This window comes from Aethalodelphis obliquidens, unplaced genomic scaffold (genome assembly GCF_003676395.1).
Source record: "Aethalodelphis obliquidens isolate GAN/ISIS:26980383/991018 unplaced genomic scaffold, ASM367639v1 scaffold19, whole genome shotgun sequence".
NCBI classification, from domain to species: Eukaryota; Metazoa; Chordata; class Mammalia; order Artiodactyla; family Delphinidae; genus Aethalodelphis; species Aethalodelphis obliquidens.
Window position 1 is genome coordinate 5,398,252 of NW_020837963.1, and position 26,867 is coordinate 5,425,118.

The 26,867-nt window shown below is 53.9% G+C and overlaps 1 protein-coding gene across 2 annotated transcripts in view; it reads right to left on the reverse strand.

The window, feature by feature from the left end:
• Positions 1–24,229, reverse strand: part of SMAD7 (SMAD family member 7) — a 31,449-nt gene extending 7,220 nt beyond the window's left edge. Inside the window, exons 1-3 of one of the 2 annotated variants that reach the window (XM_027118468.1) lie at positions 22,039–24,228; positions 20,633–20,686; positions 15,058–15,132 (exon numbers count right to left, since the gene is read on the reverse strand). In XM_027118468.1, coding sequence (XP_026974269.1) covers positions 15,058–15,132; positions 20,633–20,686; positions 22,039–22,651 — 742 coding nt within the window. In that variant the 5' untranslated portion in view covers positions 22,652–24,228. Of the gene's footprint in view, positions 1–15,057; positions 15,133–20,632; positions 20,687–22,038 lie in introns of both variants that reach the window. The other variant, XM_027118469.1, reaches the window with a different exon arrangement.
• Between the last annotated feature and the right edge of the window lie 2,638 nt (positions 24,230–26,867).

The window sequence follows — 26,867 nt, forward strand, 5'->3', positions numbered from 1 at the left end:
TGGTCTCTAGCTTTCAGGAGGAAGCAAACACATAAAAACTTGCTTCGGTGTCTGGGCTCAGTCTGGGTTCTGGGGTCAGCTCTAACCAGCCATGCTTACAACCTCACCCCGGACACAAAAGATGACGCCAGAGCTGCCCCCTCGGATTCTTGGGGCAGCAAAGACAGCTCTGGGGTTTAAAGCAAGCTACCATGGTGGTTTAAACTAACTCAAAACGTTTCAGGTTAACTCTCAGTTACCCAGAAAATGCTCAGACCCAACCCATCACCGCTACCCCCAAGCTCCTACAACCAAATGCATCAGAGAATGAACTCTGGCTGGTAGAAGGCAGGACGGAAAAGTTGGATTTTTTTTTCAGAGCTCTGCAACAAGGTTCTCCGCTGAGGCGGCTGGGCTGGGGGGTGGGCAGGGGGTGCCACAAGCTCTCCTTCAAAGGCCAGGGTGCTTCTTCAGGTCCCTGGGCCCAACCTCACTCCTCAGCGAGTTCTACCCGCCACGAGCTGACCAGCTGTGGAGTCAGACACTCCCCCCTTCAATCTGCCTCCCGTGTCACCTTGGTGGTGACTTGAGCTCATCTCTAAAATGGAGCTCCCACACTGGCATTGTGACAATTTGATGAAAAGCAGCCAGAGGTCAGGGCCCAGCCAGCAGCCACAGCGGAGGGTCTCGGCTCTTAGGGGCATGTTATCTCTTAGGTTCTCCAGATGCTCGGAAAATGCTGACAACTCTTCGCCCCCCCCCACCCCAGGTGGGACAACAGTTCTGGGCTGATACCTTCACCTAATGAGCATTTACTATGTATAGTTCTGTTGAAAGGGGCTCACAGAAAGGGGACCCTGAGAGGCTGCACGGTATTACCATTCCTATGTTAAAGGAGGGGCAATGAGACACACATCACCTGCTGCAAAGCAGAGCTGGGTTCAAGGCCAGAACATTGGCTGGTGTGAGCTGTGTGTGGGCGGCCACCTCAGGCCTCAAAAGCCACCAGTCCTCTCCAAACACTAGAGGGGAAAACAAGTGTCCTTCCCAGCCCACTGTGGAAATGCTATGCCTACCGTGGCCCCTGAGGATGGGGTCCAGCTCCTTCGCACCAGGCAAGCCAGGAGTGAAACGGCTTCTTTGCCAGCAAGCTGCTGCTCTGTGACCTTGGCCAAGCGGCTTTGCCCCCTCAGAGTCTCAGTCTGACCAGCCCACAGCTGGGGCAAAGGCGACTGGGGCAAAACAGCCCCATGGGCCCCCTTCTGGCTCTGATGGTCTCTGGCTACACTGTGGGTTTCAGTATTCAACAACACAGGTTCCATTTATTTCTACTACCTTCTGGAGAGTAAGAAAATCAATTTGGGGAGCAGGGCACATTTTTGCATTTCATTTGCAACAATAAAACAAAACAAAATCAAAAGGGAAAGGAGATTTGAGTCAGATTTGGCCGTGTCCATCTATAAACCAACTTTTTTTTCATTGCAAAGAGTTAACAAACTCGTGTTCTTTCTGTGTCGTCATTCATGGCCCCCAGGAAAAGGTGAGTGTCTGGGGAAGGGTCTCCTATATCACCATCTTATTTCCAATGCCCACCCATGCTCGGCGCCCTGAAACTTCTCAGCCATCATCACCCTCCTTCCTCTTGCAAACTCCCCTGGGCTGACATATTTGGCAGGTCCTGCTCGTCTAGAAGACTGATTCGTGACTGTGCCTTACAAACTGTGATGAGTAATCAGTTACTAGAGCTGAAAAGTACTTCCCTACTCCCCCAACGGGCCACAGCCCCACCTCCTAAAGCCCCTCAATCGGCCCAAGTCGGAGGCCCCCAGCCCAGGGGTCCCTCCTGAGAGCAGTGTTTTGCCATCAGAGAATATAATTAAGGGTAGCGCCGGGGAAGGGGGGAAGCCACACAGATCAAAAGCTCCCATCTGTCTCGCCAGCCGGGCTGACGCGGCTTCCTGTGCCCCAGCCTTCAGCCATGCAAATTATAGCGTGTACCCGGCTGCCTGCCTTCTGAGGAGGCCAGCTCTGCCCAGCTCCTAGAGGCCTCAGAGGAAGGGTGGGGACTCCCAGCCCGGCCAACTCCATTCATAATATTTACAGTAAATGGGCCTCCCTGGCTGGTGGTTAGCGTGCATCCAGCCTCGTCCTTTTCAAGTCTGAATTTCAAGTCTCTTCCACCCCAGGGTGCATCACCGAGTTCCCACCGTCGTCCCCCCCACCAACTTAACTCAGCAGCTCCCTTCAGAAAGAGGGGTCACACACTTGCATACAGAGCCCCCCAGACCTGCCTGCACGGGGGCATTATCTGCTCACCTGCCTGCCCCCTGGGTAGGATCCTGGCCACTCCCCGGAAGACACAGCAAGGAGGACGTGCACACAACAGAAGGGTATGGACGTCACATCTCTAACCCACCCACCCCCAACCCGGGGAGAGTCCAGAAACCCCCCCAAATTCCACGCGTGGATTCCCAACTGGCGATGCGCCTCCCCTCGCAAACACAGATCCAACAAAGGAAACTACTCTTAAACCACCAGGAAGTCCCTCATTTTCTTCTTTTTACTGACCACTTGTAAGTACGCTGGCTACACGTTAAAGAAGCTTAATAAACACAGATGCACAATCAGCCAGCTTTCCGAAAGGACACAACCCCCAGAGGTGCAGGACAGTTTTTTCCTGGTTCTGCAGGTCTGGGGGCTCTGCAGAAGCAGCTTTTGCTGTGGGTCTCAATTGAATAAAGCCCCCGAGCTGCACGGACCCTCCAGGCTCCCTGCAAGGTATTCCAGCCCCAGACGCGGGCCCTGCCCCACCCCGTCCTTCACACAGCTCCAGCTCAACTCTCGTTTTTCTGGAGGGTAGAGAAACCTTCCGAAGAAGAGGAAAAATCCAGTGAGAAACAAAAGTCCTTTTCATCCCTCCCCTCCCCCAGCTCCCCTTGTTCCATAACAATTATGAAAACTGTTGGATGGGATGGCATTTTGAACACTTACTGCATTCCGGCCAATAAATTCCAGCACTGGATCTGATGGAAAAGCCTTCCCTCTCCGGCCAGCTCCCTGGCTCCCCGCCCCCTGCTCACTCCCAGCCCTCATTCCTTCTTTCTTTACAACCCAACACCAGGGCCTGGCCAGGGCCGCACTGTACTTACAGGGAAAAACAAAGTACGACAGAGTGGAGACAGTGTGCAGACTGGAAAAGTTAATCATTCCTTCTGTCTGCCTCCGTAATCTAATCTCCCTGGCTTTGACACACTCACTGCTCAGCCATCCCAGCCCTTTCACCCCCAAAGCACCCAGGACCTCCTAGGCGTGAGCCCCCCCCCCTCACGGGCCCTCCCACCCCTTAGCCTCCAGTGAGGAGGCCAGGGGTATGAAAGCCCCCTACCCTGGACCACCGTCACAAGGCCACCGCTGCTCAGTGCTGTGTGCTCCACAGTTCGGAGGACTCTGGGCCTCACGTGAACGCGGGCTCCAATCTGGCCTGTATTCCTGCAGAGAGCCAGGCCACCCCTCCTCCGCTGTCCTCCTCCCCCCACCCCATGCCACTCTCCTCTCACTCCCCCTGCCCCAGGGCTCCCCCTCGAGTCCACCCAGTTGCCCCATGGGATCTGTGATCCGTCTATGCAGACACTCAAGTCAGGATGGCCCTGCCTCAAAAAACTCAACACAGAATTACCACATGACCCAGCAATTCCACTTCTGGGTATATGCCCAGGAGAACTGAAGCAGGGTCTTGAAGAGATACCTGTTCACCCACGTTCACAGCAGCATTATTCACGATAGCCAAAAGGTGGAAGCAACCCAAGTGTCCACTGAAGGATGAACGGATATCTATACGCATTTAAAAAGAAAAGCAAGTCTGACACCTACTACAACATGGATGAATTTTGAAGGCCTTACACTGAGTGAAATAAATACAAAAGGACAAATCCTGTATGAATCCACTCATATGAGGAACCTGGAACAATCAAATTCATGTCAGGAGCTGGGAGGAGGGGGGACTGCGATATTAGCGTCTAATGGGCACAGTTTCAGTTTCGAAAGGTGAAAAAGTTCTGGGGGTGGATACCGGTGATGTTTGCACAACCACGGGATGGACTTAATGCCATTGAACTGTACACTTAACAAGGGCTAGAATGGTAAATGGTATGTATATTTTACCACAAAAAGAAAAAGGCCCGCCTCTCCTAATGCTCTCGTGTACACCCTGCCTTCTTGAGTACAAGGGATTCCATGGGATGGGGCTAAAGGACCCCTGGAAATGTATGCACATGCATTTTTCTGGGGAAAGTTCCTTCAACTTTCATTCATTCTTGGAAAAGTCTGCAAACCTCAAAACGTGAAGAACTACAGCCTTTTCCTTCGCCGGTGGAAGAGGCCATTAGCTACCCACCACCTCCGCGAAAGGGGTCTTATTCTCACACACCTTCAAATCCAAGCACCGAAGATCACAGGATTTCACTCAGTACTGCAAGGGACTTGGAGGCCAGGTCCAACTGCTTATTTTGTAGATGAAAAAACTGAGGTCCAGGACACAAAAATGGCTCAGTGAAGGCCATGCAGCCAGCTGACGACTGTGCCCCCGTCCTCAGCCCAGGAAAGCAGGCCAGCCCCAGGGGACTGAAATTTGGAGGGTGGGCGCTTTCCCTCCCATTGTAATTCTCTCCAAGCCCCCTCCTGGGGCATCCGACAAACACTTGAAATGGGGGTCGGCTTCTGAATCTTTGCAAGCCCCCCCCAAATCCAGGCCTTTTCCCAGGAAACACCGCCCCCCATCCACAGTGGGCCTTTAACTGTGATCCCACTGAGCTGAGGCCCATCTGTTTTTAAGAACTGTATACTGTGCACCCAGATCACAGAAAGAACTCAACTCCTGCTTTTCCCTCTTGGTTACTGATTAATGAGGGGGAGGGGCCGTGCTGGCTACGAGGCTGCCCTGGGGCTGGCAAGGTCCCCAGGCGCTTTCTGAGCTGAGCGGCTCTTCCTGGCCCTCTCTAGCCTCAGCTCACTGGGGAAGGTGACCGCAAGGTGGGAAAGGGTGACTGGAGATGGTAATTTAACGCTCCAAGTGGCAGATGCAGAAAGGTGAGTTTACTGACAGTACAGTCTTTTCTTGGCGTTGTCTTTTTTTTTTTCTTTTTTGCTGTCCAAGGGCCTCTCACTGTTGTGGCCTCTCCCTTTGCGGAGCACAGGCTCCAGACGCGCAGGCTCAGCGGCCATGGCTCACGGGCCCAGCCGCTCCACGGCATGTGGGATCCTCCCGGACCAGGGCACGAACCCGTGGTCCCCTGCATCGGCAGGCGGACTCCCAACCACTGCGCCACCAGGGAAGCCCTTGGTGTTGTCTTTTTTTGTTCCTGTTGAACGTCCATCCCAAGTTAAAAAGTAGAAAGGCAACACAGAAATGAGCAAACACGAGAGACACCAACAGTCCCTGGCCTGGTGATCTGAGTGCTCACGTCTGAATGACAGAAACTCCCCATTTTGCAAGAGGAAAACTGGAGTTGAACTCAGTTCTTCCCTTACTACCCTGGATCTAACCAAAGGCCAAAAGAGCTCTCCGGACTCCACAGAGGAGCAAGGATGATTAATTAAATCAGTGAGCTCCAGGAGGCCTTGGGGGAACGGCCAGGGGCAGGATGCGCAGTGAAAATGAAACCCCTTGGTAACTGGGTATTAGATTACCTCAGGTAAACCCACCCACAGGCGGGCCAGCCAGAGCTTCACACACTGGCTGGGACCTCAGAAATGAACTTGACCATCAGATTTTAAATTAAAAAGCAATGTTGCATCCCCAGATGGTCCTCATGGGAATCAAGCCCACCGGAATTACAAAAAAAAGTCCAAGTCCTGGGCTTTGAAAATGTCCCACCTCCCCTGTGGCTGTAAAGACATAAATGCTAACATTCCAGGTGCCCATGCCACCCCCGCCCTGCCCCTTGGCTGGTCACCTCCACTCTGCTGGGCTCCCAAGTACCACCAGGGTCTGGATTATAACCCTACCTCCTGCTGTTGCAGCTCTTATCTCACAATCAACAAGTGGGGGGGCGGGGGGCAGGAATAGAAACAGAACGGGAGGCAGACCTCTGTTTATCCACAAGCTTTGCTTTATCTCAACTCTCAACAGACCACACAACCAAAGCAGAGAAGCTGTGCTGGCCCTGCGTGCTCAAACAATCTCCCCAGGGTACCAACCCTGCACCTCCCCCGTGTCTTACAACGCCTCACCCCATGGCTGAGAAGCTGCCCTGTGCCTGCCTCCAGACAGAGCCACATCCTGTTCAAGGACCCTCCCTCTCACTCACCCCAGAGCACCTTCAGACAGACCATTACGTCTGCAGAGTCCAAGAACTACATCCTCCATGCCTGGCAAAGCGTGGCACAGAGTAGGTGCTCAGTAAATAATCGCTAAATGATTGGACCACAGGGACACGCTGGCTTCTCCCAAAGCGGCTGCACCACCACCACCCCCCAGGCCCCAGCTTTACACCTGGCAGAGCGAGGCCCGTGAGAACCCACCTGGGAGCGGAGCGTGCCTTCCAGGCAGGGGTCAGCCAGAAAGGCCTAGGTCTGGCCCCAGGCTCCCCGTGGAGGCGGGAAAAGAGCCCCTATCCTCAGCTACTTCCCTGCCAGCTGCGGCTGATCCCGGGAGGTGTTTCCAAGCCAGGCGCCGGCCAGGCAACCTCTGTGGGCTCACCACCTGCCCACAGCATTCTGCCTTGGCGTCCTGCTCTGTTTGGACAAGTTAGCCTCACCGAACGTTCAACAATGCTTTTACACACCCCAGGGCTCTTGTTGTGTTATGAGAACAAAACAAAGCCCACTAAGGAAAAAAGCTGGGGGTTGGGGGGAAATGGGGAGCCAGCCAGCCACACACAGATCTCTTTCTTTCTGGTCTCCATCCTAAAGATGGCTCCTTGACAGCCCGGGTCGGGGCCCTGTCCCATGTTACGAGAACAATGACATTGTCCAAGAGGGGACTTAGAAACCCAGAGATGAATAAATGAAAACTGTTTTCACACCCAGCACAATACCACCTTCTGCACATCGCTGTGGGGCTGCACAAGCCCTCTTTCTAAAGGGGGAAGCTTCTTGGTGACTGAGGGCTGAGTTACCCCCATCCCCCAGGGCTAAGCACAGCTGTACCAGGGGAGCTGTCTTCTGTCACCTCTTTACCGCTCACCAGAGTCCTAGCGATAGGCAGTCAGGAAGCTAAAGGAGGGACTCCTTGGGCAAAATGAGGCCCACTGCTAGTAAATAAAGGCAGCCCCAGCCTGCCAAATGCCAGGCACCTTGGTTAGGGGAAGGTCATGCTGGGGTGAACAGGCTAAGGGTATCCGTAAATTCCCACCCACCCCTCCCCCCAAAAAAGAGATTTTTTTTTTTTTTTTTTTTTTGCAAGTTAAAACTGAGCTAATGACACTGGGTGAGGCTCAGTGTCGAAGACTGTGCAGCCAAACCAAAATTCACTTCCAGCCAAGAGCTGCTCGGCCTCCCCATTTGGGGAAGGAAGCTGCAATACTCATGAAAGATTCTTAGTATACTGGGCAAGAAGGCTGCAGTTAGCATTTCAACTGAATGTGACCCTTCTGGTAAAATATTTTTTTAAATAATAAAAATAACATAAAGTTCTCAAACAGCCTCTTTCTTAAAGAAAATGGCCCAGAAATTCTCATGGGAGTGGAAGGAAAGAAGGGGGAAAAAAAACAAAACAAAACCGGGCCGACCTCCTCTCAGCCACTACCTTTCACGAACAACTTTTTTTCTGGAGTTCTTCTCATAAAAGGAATGATGCCATTTCCTGTCTTGTCCCAATACTTCCTGTTCACTTACAAGGTGAAAGTTATCACCCTGTTTTAAACAGCTGTCCTAAACTCCACAGAAAGCTCCTTTTTCCATCCAGTGCCCCATCCCTGTCACAAAATCTCCCCATTTTAGAATATAAACGCTATCGTGGTCTACACCTTTAATGAGTTGGCTTGAAGAAAAAGCCTCATTCTCTCTATGGTAGACACTGAATCTTCAGTCGCAGCCGCCCCAGAAAGTGGGCTAGGGGCACAGACCCCCGTGGGGAGAAGCGAAGGGGGCTGGGGGCATCACCCCCAACGAGCCACCGTGTTTAGGTAGAGTTGCCGCCACCAAGGGAATGTTCCTTTCTTGGTGTGTTAGCCACTAAACTGAGAACTGTGCCTCAGCAGTTAATAATATCTTCCCGCTGAAAATAGCCCGGAGAGGAAGCCTGTCTGTGACAGTAGGCACACAGCCAGACGGGGCTAGCCATTCAGTACTGAGCGAGAGAGATGGTAGGGCCAGTGGTGACCTCCCAGTGGCCACGCTGTACAGTATCCTTTCACAAGGCTCCTGCAAAGGGAGGGCTCCCGGGCGAGTCACCAGCCTCCTCTACCCTGCAGCCCTATAACCTCGGTGAAGCTGTCACAGCAACTAGGGTCTTAGGCAGCAGGACCAGAGGAGGGGGCCGATCACCCTGCAGGGTGGGTCAGGACGACTCCAGGCTTTGGGAGACCCGCCCCTACATGGCTGGTTACCAGTCCCCGGGCTGCCCAGAGGAAGACAGCATCTGGGGCAGAGAAGGAGCAAGGGCGCTCACTTCCCCTGCAGAAAGGTCAGCCTCGGAAAATGAGCCACAGGGAACTTTCCTGTCTCTCCTTTCTGCAACCAGGATGGAAAAGAAAAGGTTGAAAAATCACAGAGACAGACAGGCCCGTGACTGTGGGCCCATGCCTGGAGACCTCAGAGGTGCTCTGGAAACAAGCGTCTATCTACAGATCTCAGGCACCTAACTGAAGTCTCCATTTTCATTCTCCAGAGCCAGTGTTCTTTATTGAATATCTAAATACCTGCATGCATTTAAAAGCTACCACAGGTCACTACTTTTTAAAACTGTGGCAAGGTAGGTGTAACACAACATTTACCGTTAGTGACACTGAGAGCACTCGCAGAGCTGAGCAACCATCACCACTACCTAGTTCCAGAACATCTTCATCGCCCTGAAAGGAGACCCTGTCCCGTGGGTCACTTTTACCATGTCATCCACTACAACAAAGCCAATGGGAGGAAGAGGCAGAGTTAACACACCTTGTCAAGTTTCTACAATCAAGTGAAAGTCTTAGTTGAGAAGAGGCTCAACAAGCAAGGTACTCGAATTCTTCCCTATAGGAGCACAGGCAGAATCACAGAACCTGCACAGCCACCAAAGATATTCGCCACAAAAAAAAAAAAAAAAAAAAAGATACTCCCCCACAGGAACACAGACCCTTTTCCCCCTTACACCAGGGGCTTCCCAACTTGTCTGCACCTTGAAATCATCTGGGAAGCCTCAAAGAATACTGATGCTGGGATCCTGCCAACAGACTGTGATTTGGAAGCTCCCAGGGGTCCCGATGTGCAAACAAGTCTGGGGACCACCACCCTGCGCCTTTTTTTCTCCCACCAGGTTAAGACACCTGCTGTGAAGTGGCCTGGCGATCACAGCACTGGAGGTGCAGTATCACGGGATAGTTAACAGCAGCAATAAAGAAGCAAAGGGAGCCAAACTTGATCATGAATCCTTTGGCATTCCCTCCCTTTTCACTGCCCCCCTAGCTCTGGGCCACAGGTTCAGAAGTCCACGCAGCCACTGCTGGGCTCTGCTAAGAAAAAGCCTCCCTGGGGAGAGGGTGTTAGTGCCCCAAGACAGCGGCCAAGAGCTGCACCGGAACCTGGCCCCTGCCCCTTCACGGGCCAGCCCTGCTCTGCTTCAGGGACGGGGTGCATGAGGCAGTGGCCCATGTAGTCCGGCTGGCAGAGCAGCCCCAATTTGCTCCAGAGACTTTAAATGCTGTCACCCTGCATTTAACCCCTGCCTGACTGCCCCATTCTTTCCAGGATAAAAGGGGTTTTAACAGTGAGCCCTTCTCCGGGGTTGAGTGCATGACCTCAAGCCTTGCAGAAGAGGCAAACGGCCTGAGCTGCTGTCCCTGACTGGTCTTCACTGGGGAGTGGGTGTGCACCAGGTGAGCCGGCCGGGGATTGAGTCGTCAGCCTGGCATTTAGGGACATATGGGTCCCTAAAGATTCAGACTGTCACTCCTCACCAACATGGTTGGGGAGAGGAAGGCGAGAGGATAGGTAAGGAGCTCGCTCATGGTTACATGTGCTGGTGCTTCTGCCTCCCCACAAGCCCATGCTCAAGGCCACTTGGATGAACTCAATCCACCCCCACCCCACCCCCCATGGCATTAGAGACTCCAGCGAAACCACAATCTGCTTGTTCCCAGGCACGGGAAGGAGAGATATAAAAACACAGCAATAGGCACCCGAGGAGATTCCCAGCTTGCCATCACCATTCCCAACCAGACAACAAATGCAGCTGAATAACTTTCCTTAAAAACAGGATGGGGCACTCTTTCCTAAGCTACTTGGTTTGAGCCCAAGTTGACTGTGGACTGAGCCAGGACCACATTTTCAGATTATGTAGGTGTTTTTGAAGACTGTCCTCCGAGGCTCTCATAGACGCCAGCAGAGATTAAAGAAGAGGAAAGAACCTTTCCTGGAATGGATGCTGACCTAAGGACATTCCCATCACCCAGGAACTAGAAGCGAGCCACGGATCTGAAGACCTTAGCAAAGGAGCTGGCCTCCCTTGGGTTGGTGGGACAGTGTCTCTCCGATAAGCATGATTTTGTCCAACCAAGAGATGGGTTCCTCAACACCCTCCCCCAGACACATCGGTACTACACCTCCACTGCCTCGCACCTCCCTCCCTGAAATCCAGGGTGGCACCTCTTTTGAAGTTTAAATGACTACAAATGGGGGCTTCCCTGGCGGTGCAGTGGAGAAGAATCTGCCTGCCAATACAGAGGACACAGGTTCGATCCCTGGTCTGGGAAGATCCCACATGCTGCAAAGCAACTAAGTCCGTGAGCCACAACTACTGAGCCCGCGTGCCACAACTACTGAAGCCTGCATGCCCAGAGCCCGTGCTCTGCAACAAGAGAAGCCACTGCAATGAGAAGCCCACGCACCCAAACAAAGAGTAGCCCCCCGGGCTTCCCTGGTGGCGCAGTGGTTGAGAGTCCACCTGCCGATGCGGGGGACACAGGTTCGTGCCCCGGTCCGGGAAGATCCCACATGACGCGGAGCGGCTGGGCCCGTGAGCCATGGCCGCTGAGCCTGCGCATCCGGAGCCTGTGCTCCGCAACGGGAGAGGCCACAACAGTGAGAGGCCCGCGTACCGCAAAAAAAAAAAAAAAAAAAAGAGTAGCCCCCCACTCACCACAACTAGAGAAAGCCTGCGTGCAGCAACGAAGACCCAACATAGCCAAAAATAAATAATTTTTAAAAAATGACTACAAATGACGCTGGCCTCTAATCCCTGCCTTAATCAGCGAGGCCCGTATGTCTGAGGCCCAATCAGCTTTAGACACCAATATACAAAGGAGGAGGCTGGGTCTGCAGCTGAATAACCTGGAATTCACAAGTGAGGTGGTATTTCTTCAAACCCCTCCCACCCCACCCCACTACCCCGAATCAGGACAGCAGACAAGCTAAATGAAAGCTCCCCCCTAGAAACTCCAGATGGAGGCTGCAAAGATGACAGCTTCGAACACATGCTTTTAATTACCAGTGACACAGTGAAAGCTCTGGGAGCAAATCCTTTCCACTTCCACCACCGAGCTGAACCTAGAAGCTTCCCATCTACGTAAGACCTCTCCCAGGTGGGTATTCTTGAGCCAGGATACGTGCCAGCAACAAGGGTTTGTCTTACACGCCTTTCCAAAAGCACCATACCCAGATCCCAATTCAGAACCAATCCAAACAGGCCCCGGGCCCAGAGCACATATCCTTGTGGAGAAACCGTCTCCGAGGTCCACCTAGCCCGCGTGAGAGGGACCCAGGCCTATCCCAGCGCCTGCCCGCTCATGTGTCTGTGCACGTGTCTATCTGTAGGTCTGTAGCACGCATACACGCGCGCGCGCGCGTGTGCGCGCGCACACACACACACACACAACCAGGCAGCAAGCAATCCATCTGTCTCCGAGAGCCGGCTGTCAGAAATGAAAGTACAATCTCCTGGAACCGAGTCCCAGCCTTCTAAAAATGTGCCGTTTTCCCAGACTGAGGAAACTTGCAGGGGTGGGGTCTGTTTCACTGCGAGTCCCAGAGGCCTGGCCTGTCGTCTCCCCGGCCAGCCCCGCGCTGCAAGGCTGGAATTCCAACCTGCAGCCAGCGGGCTGGCTCCCAGTGCTCCTACCCACCCACTCCCCTTCCTCGCAGGAAAGGGAAGGGCCAGCCTTGGAGTCACCCCGGCATCTCGGGAGGGGCGAGGGGCGTGCCTTCAAGCACACCCTCACCCCCACCCCCGAGGCACCACATTTTCACATTCGGCTGTTTTTTTCTTTCCCTTCTTCCTTTGCCAAGAGAATCAAGCCCTGGCTCCCGCTGCCGACCTTCCTCCCACCCTAAACTGAGCCCCATTCATTAAGCCCGATCTCGGCCAGGACAGGAAGGAAAACAGCACACAGGGCCCGTGAAAGAGACACTCAGAGAGGTGATTTCCAGGGGGGAGGCGGGGGCAGAGCCCTGTGGGCACCTTCCCCGCTCCCCGCCGTGATGCCCACTTGGCCTGGCGCTCGCCACAGCAGGCTCCCCGCTCCAGCCTCCCTCCCCTCCCTGGCCCAGCCCCCTTCAGCCACCACAGCCCCCCAACGGCCTCATCCTCCACCAGGCAGACACACCCCGGCCTCGGCCACCTCCACCCCCCCCCATGGAAAGATCAACTTCTTGGAAAGGAGGTTTGGGCTTTCTCCATTTGCAAAACCCTCCGCCCTGGACTCGAGCCACTACCACCATCTTTTGGGGGGGCCTTCTTGCGGCAGAGGGTGGAGCCCTGGGTTTTCTCAGGGCCTATTGCCTCCCCTCCAGACACCCCCAAACCACTGGCACCAACCCAAGAAACAGTTTCTTCAACTTCCCCCCACGGCACATTATTAATAAACTACTCCAACTCTGAACGGAAAGAAGAAAGACTTGAAACTTTGAAGCCTTGGGAATTAGTAAATCAAGAGCTAAAATTCAAAACAAATGCTCTTTCATGTGGAGCCCCCCGTCACGTTTTTTTCTTCTGGCAGTTTTGTTGAACGACGCTATCCCTTCAGAGACAAGCACTCCTTCCTAGCAGCTCCTCATTCATCGAAATGGCTGCAGTTACTTTGGGGGTAGGGGAGGAGTTCATCATTGCTTTACCCCCAGTTTCTTTCTAGGACTAGAAAAACTCTTGGAAGCCCACCGGTCTCAGAAAGGGCTGCACTGTCACACTTTTGGCTCTGGGGGCCAGGTAAGGAGGCTGATGGCTCAGGCGGGTATCGTTACTTCCTCCAGCAGAGGAGACAGACAAGATGTTATCAATAAGACAAACCTTCCGAAAAGCCCCCTCTCAAAAGCTACCACTTCCCTTGCTTGTTTCATGTGGTTCAGAGGGGCTGGGACTCCTCCCTGCACATTCAGAATTTAAAAAATAAAACCCTCTAACAACATCCTGAGTGTGCTATTTTGCCCAGACCCTTTCCTCTCCTTGGCTTTCTTTCTTTCCGGAACTCTCTCAGCCTTAGAAAGCAGAAAAGACACAGCTCTCATGTCCCGGTATGTTCTTCCCTCCTCCACCGCCATGGTCCACTCCCATTCTCACCCCAAGCCCCTGCCCTTTCTGGGTCCCTCTTTTTTCCTGTTCAGCTCTCATTAGGAGCTTTGAGTAAACAATACCCTCTGTCTCAGATAACAGCCAGAGTATATACTGCACTGAAATCAAAACAAACAAGGGTCTCCCTGAAGACATTCTCAGCAAGCTCAATTCCTGCAGAGGGAACTGGCTAGCATGAACCGAGCCGAGGCTGAGCGACACCTGACCAGTTAAAAGTCGCAAAAGACGGTGCACCATGGTCTCCCCAAAGACAGTTTTTTGGGTTTTTTTTTGCGGTACGCGGGCCTCTCACTGCTGGGGCCTCTGCCGTTGCGGAGCACAGGCTCCGGACGCGCAGGCTCAGCGGCCATGGCTTACGGGCCCAGCCACTCCGCGGCATGTGGGATCCTCCCGGACTGGGGCACGAACCCGTGTCCCCTGCATCGGCAGGCGGACTCTCAACCACTGTGCCACCAGGGAAGCCCCAAAGACAGTTTTATAGCTTCCATCGGAGCTGCCATGATCCTACACCAATGTCCCAAGGGCCAATGCCCAGAACTCTGCTGAATTTTCTTTTCTTTTTTTTCCTGGATCACTTTCCCTCTTGTTTTAGCTAGTTCTTAGAAAATCCAGTGATGGCATACTGGGGTGGGAAAAACAGGTGGAAAACAGGACATATTTAGAACAGAATGGAAATGTCTCCCACTTACATTGCTAATGAGTTTCTCCAAGTTTATCGCTCTCTTCTCCTGTCTCTCAGGGACAATGATGTTTAGGCTCTCCAGTGCCCCTCACCCAATTCCATAACTCTCCAGCCTGGGAGTCCAGGCCCCTGCTCACACCTGTGGGCCCTGAGGGACACCTTCCCTGCTGGGTAACAGTATTAGCACCTACTGTCTGCAGTGTCCCCACCATGCACTGCAGACTTCTGCACAAAGCTGGATGGGAAGCAGGATTTGCAAAGAAGCATCGAGGCCATCTACTCTAAACTCCCATCCTACACTTGGGGTCTGTCTTCTACAAGTTCCCCAAAGGTGGATCCATTCCCTTCAAGGCACCCGATGCACTGAGAGTGAGAGCAAAAAAGGGCTTAAACCCGTGAACTAATGACACCAAAGTCACCAAGTGGAAGCCCCTCAAGTCGGGAGCTGCTTAACAATAACCACGAAACGTGGCCCAACACCAGCCCTCCGGCTGGCCCCCACACTTCCAGATCTATGGCCCAGAAGGATGAGCTGAAGGGCAACAGAGTCATCACAGATACATCCAGTTTCATGCACATAAAAGTGAGAATTAATTCCAGACCAGCTGGGGTGGCAGAAGGCCACCTCCATTCCTCCAGTCTCCAGTCATTTCAGGAGGTCTTCGAATTGCCAAGAAAGTAAGAGAAAGCAGCTCACCTGAAAGCCCCCCAGGGGCCAGATAATTCGTTCCCCCTGTTTCAGCGGAGGAAGGCACAGCATCTGGACAGTCTGCTGTGGATATGAAGAGAGAAATAAATAAATAAAAACACCAAGATTAATTTTTAAGCACATTCTAAACAGCATTAAAGAGAAACCACACATTCCAAACGGGTGACTCCTGGCCGCGATGCTGATTATTAATGGGCTGCTCAGGCTTCGCCCCCCCATCATAAGACAGACCACAGCACCTTGTCACCCGTCTGGGCTCCGGGCGGCCAGTTAATCATTAGTCAAGACAGACGGGCTGGAATTTCTCTTTTATGGCAAGTCCCCCATTGAGGAAACCAGGTAGTTCCCAAGGTCAAAGGACGCCCGGTTCTTGTCTCTCCACCACCTTTCCCATCTTTTCCCAAAGCATGGCCTCTCTGCTTGGATCCAGTGGCCTCGCTGCCACTCTCATCTTTTTAAAGACAGACTTCCCAGTTCTTTAGGAAGAACTGGTGCTGGGCTGAAGGGACTTCTTCCTTTTTAACTGAGATATAATAAGTATAAAAAAAATACAAATCTCAAGTGCAACTCGATGAAATGAATTTTACTCATGTACACACCTGTGTGAACAACCCCTCACGCCACATCAGGACAACAGAGAACATTTTCAGCAAGGCTCCCTAATCCAAACTCGCCATCTCTGGAAACCCTCCCAGGCAACCCCAGGCCTGCAAGGCTCCCTGCCTCAGTTCCTATAAAATCTTTCTGGCACCCAGTACTTGTAACTTCCTTCTGCTGTCTTTATTGATTTTTTCCCTTCAGATCCTGTCTGCCTGAACTAGACTAGAACCTTCTCTTCAACGTCTTTGTCACCCTCAGGTGCTCAGCACAATGACCTAAATGGTCATGAGGATAATGCCAATTCCAGATGAGAAATATATAGACTTCTCAACCTCCCTCCAGGCAATTAAAACAAAAAATAATGGCCACGAGCCACAACGAATTAGTCCCTCGAAACAAAAATACACAAGACCCCACAAGCGTATCACGCACCACTGGCCATGCCAAACTTACTGAAATCCATAGAGAAAGGCCGGTTCAGGAAAGGAGCGTCCCAGCTCCAAAGCAAAAACACCAGTCCCTCCACCCCAGGCCACTAGCAGGATGTCCCCGGGGGGTGCGTTACCAGTTTCCCCCTGGAAACACTTGGCCGAGAGGGCGAATAGGAAGCCAAGTGAAAGAGTAGTCCAGGGGCAGGTAGCCACAGAGCTCTCTAGGGGCCCAGCAGCTGTCTCCAGTGCCTGGTAAAAGGGGGGAGGGGCTGGGCCACTCAACTCTGAGGTCCTCTCTCTAATCCCTCTCTTGCATTCTCTCTCAGGCTGGAAGAACAACTTTTCAAGAATTCTTCTAAACTGGGAAGGAGGAAGCAAAGGAGGGGCAGCGGCGGGCAGGGGAGAGAGAAAAGACTGTGTGGGTAATTTCACTGTATCAGGGTAAAATCTGATTCCTAACAGGAATATACAGTTTTACAGGATACACTTAATCAAATGGAAAACAATAGGGGCAGGCAGGAAATGGAGTTGCTGGTTAAAGAGTGTAGAGCCTGCACTTTCTAAACTACTTCGATGGCCTTCACTATGTTGGAGATTGGCTTCTACCTACCCCGCAAAGGGAAGACACCCCCATGGTGACTTATCCGCGGCCACTCCCTCCCTCCCCCACCAGCTCTGGCTGGCTGAATCCCAGGGACAAGGTGTGTTTCAAAGGAAGAGCCCACATCTCGGGGCAGAGCTGGGACCACATTCGGGGTTGTCAGCCTGTCTCAGATCAAAGGTTAAGCCAGCTCCACACTGGCAACCACAAGCATTTCTATGAAATGGTGCTCTGCCCTTTGATCTCAGAAGGGATTTACAAACATTAATTAGGTCTCCTTACCACCCCTGTGAAGTAGCAAGGTATACCTGTTTGACACGTACCCAGGTAAACTGAGGTATCACAGAGTAGCCCAAGGGGCCACCCAGTGAGCTGGACCATACCCAAGGGTTCAGCCCCCTCCGTCCCAGGGTAGGCCACGTCCTCACTCTCTTCCCTGAAGGTAGCTGGGCTGAGACAGTCTTCAGTACCCAGACGGGCCTCAAGCTCCTGACAAGTTAGTATAGGTCAAGGGCCACAGCTCCGTCTCTCACCCACAGAAAAGCTCTGCTGAGGTAGCTCCCCGAAGGCAGGGTTCTCAGCTACTGCCTTGTCGTCTGCTCCCCAGAGCCCAGGCTGGTACACTCAGAAACGCTAGGCTACTCCTGGCTCTTCTCCACCGCTGAACACTACCAAGCACCCAGTGAGCGCTGGGTTTTGTGGGAGCCTCGTTCCCCTCTCCCAGCAGTAAGAGAGCTTTCAAAGATGCATGCCTGGGAACAGCCAAGGAATGAGCTGCTGCAAAGGGTACAAGGCGACAGAGCTGGGGACCCCACTTCTCTCATTCAGAGAATGGTTTCCAGACAGCCAGGATATTCTTGTCAACTTAGTTCTGAGCTACCTAAGTACCTACCGTCTGGGACAGAGAAGCCTCCACCACCACCACTATACCCCAGCTCCACCCCAATCCACAACCCAGGTTACAGAAGCACTAACCAATGCATTGGAATCTTCAATGCATTTTAGGCGGGCACATCAGGTATGTAGAATGACTGAATGAGTGAGCCAATAAATGAGTGAATGAATGCATCATCTAACCTAACTCCTTGATCACGTGGGTTTAAAACCAGGCCTGAAAAAGTTAAGAGTGGCCTGAGTTAAAAGGTAAATGCAGGACTAGGTCCCAGACTTCTCAACTAGGCTTTGGAGGCTCGATCTATCTGCCAATGGTCACCTGGATCCCCAGCCCAAGCAAGTAGATGTACCCAGCAACATCCCCTCCCCGCCAAGCCATTCTTCAAATCTTTCAGACCTTCAGATACAGAGGACACAGGAAGCAGAGCCTACAGAGCAATCCCTCCCAGCATCCCCGCTCCATAAACTGAGATCTCATTCTAACAGCCTGCTCTTACCCCTGGTGTGATGGGGCTGGGGGAGGGGGGGGGCTGGTGTCCTGACTTCTGAGAGCCTCAAGTCACAGCCACCCTACTCCTACATCCAGCCATGTCTAACACTCCTTCCCAGAAGATCCTGCTGACTCCGAACCACAGAGTACCCAGGCCTCCCTAGTCAGGCCATGCCAGAGGCTGCAGCGGAACGGCTTGAACCATAGCAAAATGGAGCTCCCAACTTTCAGCCGGAGCATTCCTCCAGGGCTGCAGGGGGACCAGGCCCCAGCCTCTTCCCACTGCCTCTGCCCAAGCTGGAGACTTCACAGAAGAGATTCCCTTAGTTGTGCAACTGGTTAGGATTTTAATAGCTGTCCACTGTAAACCTTACGGCTGGTTCTCACCTAGTAACCCAAGACTAAAAATGCAACCTACGACTTAGAAACTGAAGAATGTAAGCAGCTGATTTAAGTTCCCCAGCCAAATACTCTCCCCCATGTGCAAGGCAGAGAGAAAAACCTGGGGCAGCATCCCATCTGTGTGTCTGACCTCAACATCTCTGGCTACAGCAGCCAACAAAACCAGGCCCAGCCCTGGCAGCCCTCCAGCGCGCCAGGAGATTCCCACCACAGGGGCTTCGCCGGTTAGCACCCTCACATCCTTACACAAAGGTGATGTTTTTCACTCCTTTTTTTTTTGTTTTGGGGTTTTCTGGTTTGGCGGGGGGAGAGGAGGGTTAGATTTTTGCTTTGGAGTGTTTTGGGGTTTTTTTTTTTTTTTTGGTTTTGTTTTACAGAAACGTTTTGGGTGAGTAACCAAGCTGTGAGTTTCCGATTGGCAGGTTAATCACTTCCTATTGGCCGATCTGGAGAACTTTTCTCCCCCTTGGAAATGGCACATTCCTGTCTTTGTGGCTTCTCTGTTTGCACACATTTTGCTACCTAATGTCAACACTTGCTAATGAATAAATATATCACTCCACTCGCTGAAAATGAGGTCCTGGCCTGAGAGGGTGACTGCTTGAATCCGGTGAACAGATCTGTCCAGGTATCTCTGCAGGAAACCCAAGAGAATGTAGTCCTTCTTTCCTATGACTTTAGGAAATTTCTCAGAACACTTCGCCCTAGTCTTCTTTACCCCTGGGGCCAAGGTAACTGGCCTCCCTCTTTCTCACTTTTAAGGAAAACCTCCAAATTTGAAGACTATGGAAGGGAAAACAAAAACAGGACAGAGAGAGCCCCTTGGAGAAATAAGCTCATAAAAGAATTCTTGAGTATTGATGCCAAAAACCTAGTCAACTTACATTCTTGGAGAAAACAGAGCTTGGTAATTCCAGTTAACATTTGTTACAAATACAGAGCTGCTTATCTCCTCATTAATGACTACTTATCTGGTGTTTTGTAAATCGAAAGCAAAATATCACATGCTTTGCAGGCCACTTACTAGACAGGCACCAGGCAAGCAGCAACGCCTTCCGAGACTGGAGGGATCGTGTAGTTGGGGAGGGCTGGCTGGAGAGCACGGGCTTCTCTTACACCGTTCATTAAAGTATTTAATTCTGGACAACGCCCCAGCAAGACTTTTAATTAGTGGGGGAAAGGCCCAACAGCCAAAACTCATGAGGCGGAAGGACTTGTAGAATTCCAAGAGGGAAATGGGGCCCAACCCTTCACTTTTCCTTCTCCCAGAACCTTGGCAAAATAAAAATGTCGAAAGCGTTGCATTTGTCAGGCACCAGTGTAGACAAAAGTCACAATCCCTACTTTCAAGCAAACGAACCTCCCGCTGTAAGAAGGGGCTCCAGGAAACAAGGGCCCATCGAAGTTGTCACCCTCGAGTCCCCGTTTTTCAGACCCTCCTCCCCTGGCACTGTCAACCTCTGCACTGCCTGCCAGAAACTGAATGCAGACGAGCGCAACTGAGGTGGTGTCAGTCTCAAGTGGGGCTTCTGCCCCGGCCCCGTGCCAGCCTGTGACAAAGCACCAGGCAGGCAGAGCTCTGCTAGAAACTATTCTAGCCCTCACCAGGAACTCCGGGAAAACCAGGAGAGGGCTGTGGACTTTACTTCTTAACTTTTCTAATCTCTTGCTCCAAACCAAGGTCCGTCTCTGCACTTTTTAAAACTGTCTTCCCTCCCCCATCGGGTTATCCATTCTTCCCACTGAGATACTTCTGGCACTCACAACGTCTCCGACGTTGCCCATCAACCTGTCCTATTTGGCTCCCGAGATGCTTCGGCGTGGATCAAATTCCACGTGTTAAAAGCTGAGCCGACTTGGGTTATGGAGTGCAAATACATGAAAAAAGGAACAAAATGGAAATATCTAGGAAACAAACACCTTTGCAAAAAGATATATATGTATACACACACACACATTATCGCCAGCTCCAGTCACAACAAAAACAGAAAAAAACCCACCAAACTTCCAACATCGGCAACCTATAACAACCTCGGGGAAAGTCCAGCGTCTCCCCACGCCGCTGCCTAGGCATACACATCCGCGTTCTAGAGACTCCATTTCTAACTTAAGATAGGAAGGATATTTTTAAAAGCATCTACTCACCAGTTGGTTTGAGAAAATCCATCGGGTATCTGGAGTAAGGAGGAGGGGGAGACTCTGGAATTAAAAAAGAAAGAGAAAATAAAGGCCGAGCCATGAGAAAGAGATAGAAACTTATGATAAGAGGCATTCTTTTAGCCCAACTGTTTGTCTTAGCTGTGGGGGTTGGAGGCAGGGCCGCGGGGCGGTGATTGCCTTGATATTTAGCTGTCAGATAAACAAAAGAGGCCGCCTGGCGCCAGCCTCGGCGCTCCGCTCCTCCACGTCTGCGGCCACCGCCGCCGCCGCCGCCGCCGCCAGCGCCGCGCTCGGCCGGCCGGGCTGGAAACCACCGGCTCGGCCGCGGCTCGGCCGAGGCCGCTCACTTCACAGGGCAGCAGGGCCACAAAGCCCCCTCCCCGTCCCAGAACTTCACACCCCACTCCCACCGCCCCACCCCACCCCCGCCCCGTCCCCCAGGGGTGCAATTCACCTCCGCCACCGCTGCTCCGCTCCGCACCCGCGCGGGGAACACGGGCTTCCCCTTTGCCAGCCCACCTGGGAGGTGCACCCCAAGAGCGCTGGTGAACTTGGATTTGTGGGCGCCCGATGTGCACCCCGCCCCCGCACAAAGACGTATTGAAAAGGGAATCAATGGAGGCCGGGAGGATAAAGAGGAGGAGGCTGGGGTCTCAACTGAGAAGCAGCCCAGGCCCCAGGGGCAGCATCCTCACGGAGGCGCTGGGGGCAGACCATTCTACAGTCAGTAACTGCTTTCCTGTGCTGGAAGAATGGAAAAAGCAGGGGGCACCCAACTTCTCCTGACTGCTTGTTCTCTTTCACCCTGGGGTGGCACAGTTTGGAGCAGATATCCAGCGCGACCTTCCATCCTAACTCTCCTTGCCTCAAAACCCAAAGCTGCGCCGGCCAGGGCAGTCTCCCGGCCCCTTGTGCCCGACGTGACCCTCTTTATTTACTAAAGGAGAGCCTTACTCTCTAGCCTTTACAACTGCTTCTCCCAGCCTTCCTTGGCGGCCTTGGACCGAATCCAACTCGGCCACACACCTCAACGCCTTTCCCAGAGCGGGGGAGGCGTGACCCCCACTTCTCTCTGCACCCCTTGGCTAATCCGGAAATGAGGGCATCTAATCTTTAACCCCCTGTGTGTAGAGAGTGTGCGTGAGCAATGCCCAAAGCCTCCCCTGCGCCCCGGGGCAAGAGAAGAAAAAAACTGGAAGGGAACCCCCAGGGAATACCTTTCCAGTTTCCCCTAATCCCTTCTCGACCCTTGTCCCCCAAGTCTCTTCCCAGGAGGAGATGTACACTCCCCTCCAGCGAGGTAGCTGCACAAACACACTGCCCAACGGGGCTTTTCTTGCACCACCTGAGCGCCAGAAGGAGGGGAGGGTGGGCGCAGAACAACTTCCTACCTAGTTCGCAGAGTCGGCTAAGGTGATGGGGGTTGCAGCACACCAGCTCGGGGTTGATCTTCCCGTAAGATTCACAGCAACACAGCCTCTTGACTTCCGAGGAATGCCTGAGATCCGGCCACCTGAACACTTTGCACAGCAGGAGGGGGAGCGAATAGGACGAGGGCGGCTGCGCGGGCTGCGAGCCGGAGGGCGCCCCCAGGCCCAGCCTGCAGTCCAGGCGGCCAGGCAGCAAGAGGCACGCGGTGCGCGTACCGCCGCGGGACTCCACGGCCTGGAGCAGCAGCTCCAGCTGCCGTTCCTTCAGTTTCTTGAGCACCGAGTGCGTGAGCGCCTTCAGATCCGCCTCGGCGCCCCCGGCCGCGCCGGAGCCCGCGGCTGGGGGGTGAGGATGGTGGTGACCTTTGGCACCTCGCACCGCCTTGCCCAGGCAGCAGCCAGCCCTGCCTGCGCCGCCGCCACCGGCCCCATGCGCCCGGCCGTCCGTCGCCCCTTCTCCCCGCAGGTCGCCTCCTCCTCCGCCTCCCCCCGCGCCCTCCTCCTCGTCCTCGCCGCCGGGCGCACGGCTCCTCCAGAGACGCCGGACGAGCGCAGATCGTTTGGTCCTGAACATGCGGGGCGAGGAGGCGAGGAGAAAAGTCGTTTGCCGGCTAAGGAGCGAACATGACCTCCGCACACCATGAAGAAGTCGGGTGCCGAGTTGGGGCAGCAGGCGCAGGCGACAGCAGCAGCAGCAGGGGCCCTGGCAGGAGCGGCGGCGGCCCGAGGGGCGCTCCGTGGCATGCGCCAGTCTCCCGGAGGCCGGGGCGCGCGCGGGGGCCCGGGGGCGCCCGCCGGGGCTCGGGGGCCTGCGCTCCGGCTGCCCCACCCCTCGCGGCCCGCGCCGTGCGCCGCTCTCGGGCCCCGGCGCACCCCGGAGAAACGCGGCCGCCGCTTCCCTGGGGGCGGCGAAGCCTACCCCGGTCGGCGCCTCCCCAAAAAGAGGCCCCCCCGCAGCGGCTCCCGAGTGTCGGGCTCGCCAGCCTCGGCTGCCTACATGGAAGATCCGCGAGGGCAAAATACGAAAGGCGTTCGGCTGGGCTGCTGGAGGGAGGAAAAAGCCTCTTTCCCCCTTGCTAAGCAACTTAATTTGGGGGTGGGGAGAAACTGGCAATTAAAAAAAAAAAAAAGCAGGCACGCGATTTATTTTTTTCCTCTATATCCTTAGTAACCGGATCGCCTTGAATTCCGTACACACGAAGACTCGGGGGAGGGGGCTGAGTGGACTTCACCCCGCATGAGATGTCTGGCGAAATAAGGAAGCTCTCTCAAAATCTAAGAACCAAACATGCAAAGCCCAAAATGAAAAACACCACCTCCTCGCACCCCGGAGGCCTGGGGGCGTCCGGCTGGACCTGGGGTTTAAAAAAAGAAAATGTTTACAAAGTAGAACTAGACGTTTGAGGGGTGGAAAAAACGTATCCACGAGTTACATCCCCCTTTTTTCCTTGCAGAGCCCCGCTGGTCTTCCTCTCCTTTTCTTCTGCCAAAAAAAAAAAAAAAAAATCGTATTTTTTTAATCCACAGAAAGCTTTGGTTAGGCTGCTTCAATCCTTCGCATCTGGGTGATTTAGGGTAGTCTCTGGTCTTTCCTCTTGCGCTCCCGGGGGCCCCAGTTCTCAGCGGGGACTTCCTCGGAGCTGGCGGGGGCGCAGGGGCAGAAGATGCTGCGGCGGCGGCTGCGCCCCGCGGGGCTGACAGCGCGGGGGAGGGCGGCGCGGCGGCCGCGGCGGGCCGCTGGCGGGTCGCGCGCTCTCGCCCTCTGCTCTCTAGTGCGGGAACCGCCGGCGCCCCCTCCCCTGGCCGCGGCCGGCCGCTGGGGCTCCCCGTGTGGGCTGCTCGCCCCGACTCGGCTGCGGCCGCTGGAGGCCCCGGTGTCCCTCACGCCGCCTTCTCCTCCGAGACTCTCCTCGTCGCGGTCGGGAGCCTCCTTGTCCCCCGTCCGCCCTCTCCTGGCGCTCGGGTCCTTCTGCCGCCGCCGGGGGCTCGCCGCGCCGCACTCAGGGGCTCCTGGGCCGTGCGCTCGGCAGCTCGGCGCCGGCGGGCTGGCTCTGTCTCGGGCAGCTCTCTCCGGCGCGGCGAGCGGACCGAGCACGGCGCCCGGCTGGCTCGGCTGGCGCGGCTCGAGGACAGGTTCCTCCGTGCGCCGAGCAGGCGAGCGAGTGTGCTCAGGGCTCACAGCCTCCGGCAAGGCCTCCCGCCCCCGCCCCCTTCCCTCCCCCTTCCTCCCCCTTCCCTCCCCCGCCCCCAGCCGCCGCCGCCGCCGCCGCCGCCGCCTCCTCCCCGCCTCCCCCCCCCCCCCCCCCAGCCCTCTGCTCTGCTGGTTCCACTGCGCAGTGGCGCGCCCGGCTCCGGCCTCGTCACGTGGCCGTCTAGACACCCTGTCGCTTTAAAAAAAAAAAAAAAGCGATTGTGTTTCGCAAACAACAGATCGGGTTTCTAAAAGCTATTTCTCCACCCCGCCCCCCGCCACCGCCACCCCCTCCCGGGTCTGCAGGGGTGGGGGTGGGGACGAAAGGGGGGGCGAATAAAGGTGGGGAGCACAGAAGCTCCCAGAATCGACTGAGACCTGGCGGAATCAGAGGAGAAATGGAAAGACCCAAGAGCACCGAACAGGCTTCGCCGGCGAGTTATGGAGCGAAGCGAGCGGGTCGGTGGCGGATTTAGACCCGGACCGCGGAGCTTCTCAGTGGCTGTCCCGCGCGCGCTCGCCCTAACGCTTCATTCATTCGTTTTGTTTTAAAGGCCCTGGCGACGGATCCCCTGGCCGCCGCGCGGGAGGGAAGGGGGAGGAGAGCGCTGTCTCCGTTTAAAAGACATTTACACCGGACTGGACCAAGGCCCTAGGAAGTGTGCGCTGGAGGGAACAGCCGGGCCGCCGAGGGCGGGGAGGCGGCGCGAATGTGACCTCAGCGGCGGCCGCGCGCTCCCTCCCGCCCTCTCCCGCTCCGGGCTCGGGTTTCTAGGACTGCCTGGAGAAGTGTGTCTTGTGCAAAGCTCTGGAATGCATTTGGCTGGCTGACGAGTTGCGAGGGGCAGCATCCTGGCGGGGGGAGGGGGGCTCGCCCGCCCCGCCGCGTGCAGGTTTCCTCCGGAGCCCGGAAGACCTCCGCCACCCCGCCTCCCAGCGCAGGAAGGTTACCTTCCGAGCAGACCTGCCTAGAGCATGCATATGCATGCAGGGCCTGTTTCTTCGCCCTCCTCGGCCCCGTAGCTTTCAAGGCGCTTAGAGTCAGAGAGTTTATCCCCTTACCCGAGGCTTTAGAGAAGCGTAGACCCAGCAGGCAGACTATTGCATGGAAATGGGTAAAGCATTGGTGGAGCAAAGGACCAGATTACGTTTACTTCGTGAAAACTGTTGATAGTAGAAACGTAATGATTTAAATATATACGCATCATTATTGAGGAGGCCACTAGTTGGCATGGTGGTCTAACCTCGCATCTTATTCAGTGAAATAAGATTTTTTTAAAAAGCCATTTAGAATTGTGAGATCAGAACGACTATGAAACTCACTGGGGATTTTAACGAATCTTTAGAAAAGGTGAAAGAAACTATTTTCATTTTCCCAGCTAAGTTATGCTCCTTTAAAAGGCAAAGGCACAAAAATAATAATAAAATAATAATAATAAAGAAAAACAAAAAAGGCAATAAAAGTAATAAAATAAAATAAAAGGAAAAAGCACAGATGAATCTCAGCTTTATAGCTCAGCCCCTTCCCTTCCAGCAACTTAAAAGGTGTCTGTATGCCATAGGTGCTTAATAAATATTTAGGAATCAACAGACTTGAATAGACTCATTTGGACCATTTCCCCCAAACCCACCAAGAGCACCTTTGGAGATATAAAAGTGAGAGAAAATCATGATCATCTCTAGGCAAGGGACCCTGAAGCTCACTGACCTAGAAGACCCAGAAATGCCAAGCAGTGCAGAAACGTGTAGGACAGGGCAGCAGCTGGCATTCTAAACCTTGTAAGCCACATAGGCTGCAATTGTATAAGATCATAATTTTGTTACAAATAAAAATATTGCTTATTGAAAAGGGCATTGAAACCTCTGTGTGTGTGTGTATGTGTGTGTGAAATTTTCTGAACAAGCAAGCTGCAAAGACAGCAGGAGAGAAAGCCCAGGAGAAAATGGATTTGGGTGATCCCATCATCATTGGCAGGGAAAGACAAAACAGACAGAGATGGGATTTTTGAGGTATCTGGGAAATGTATAATACACTCACCTCAGAAAGGCTCAGAAAGAATACCTGATTCCTGGCTGAGACTCTGCCACTCACTGGTTAAATAACACACTAGTGGTGATATTAGATGAGCACTTGGCAGGGTTTCAAAAGCTTTCTGGGCAAGTTTCCTGCCCTCTCCGGGGTCTCATTCCCTCTCTCTGCTCTGGGCCTAGCTAGAAGATGTTCGCTTTCCTGTCGAGGCTAGGCCAGACTGCAAAGTGACAGGAAGGACTTAAATAAGCAGTGAAAACGAAAGGCACAATTCTAATTAAGCTTCTTGGCTAAATGGAGAACCTGAAGGCTGGGAAATCTGGCCAATGGTGCTAACGCTCTGGCATGCGAGGCCGGAGCACGCACAGGGCAGGTAGATTTAGCGGGGGTTTCAGGAGTGGAATCTGACGTCACAGCTTGTCTGGGTGGAGCATGCATATTCTTGCAAAGATACGTTACCATACAGTGTAATTGTGGGTGCTTTTACTTCAAGTGTCACCCCTGTCTTGCCCTCTCCAATGGCTTTCCTCCTCCATTTACTGCCCTAGGTAGACAAGGGGTGGGTTGCTG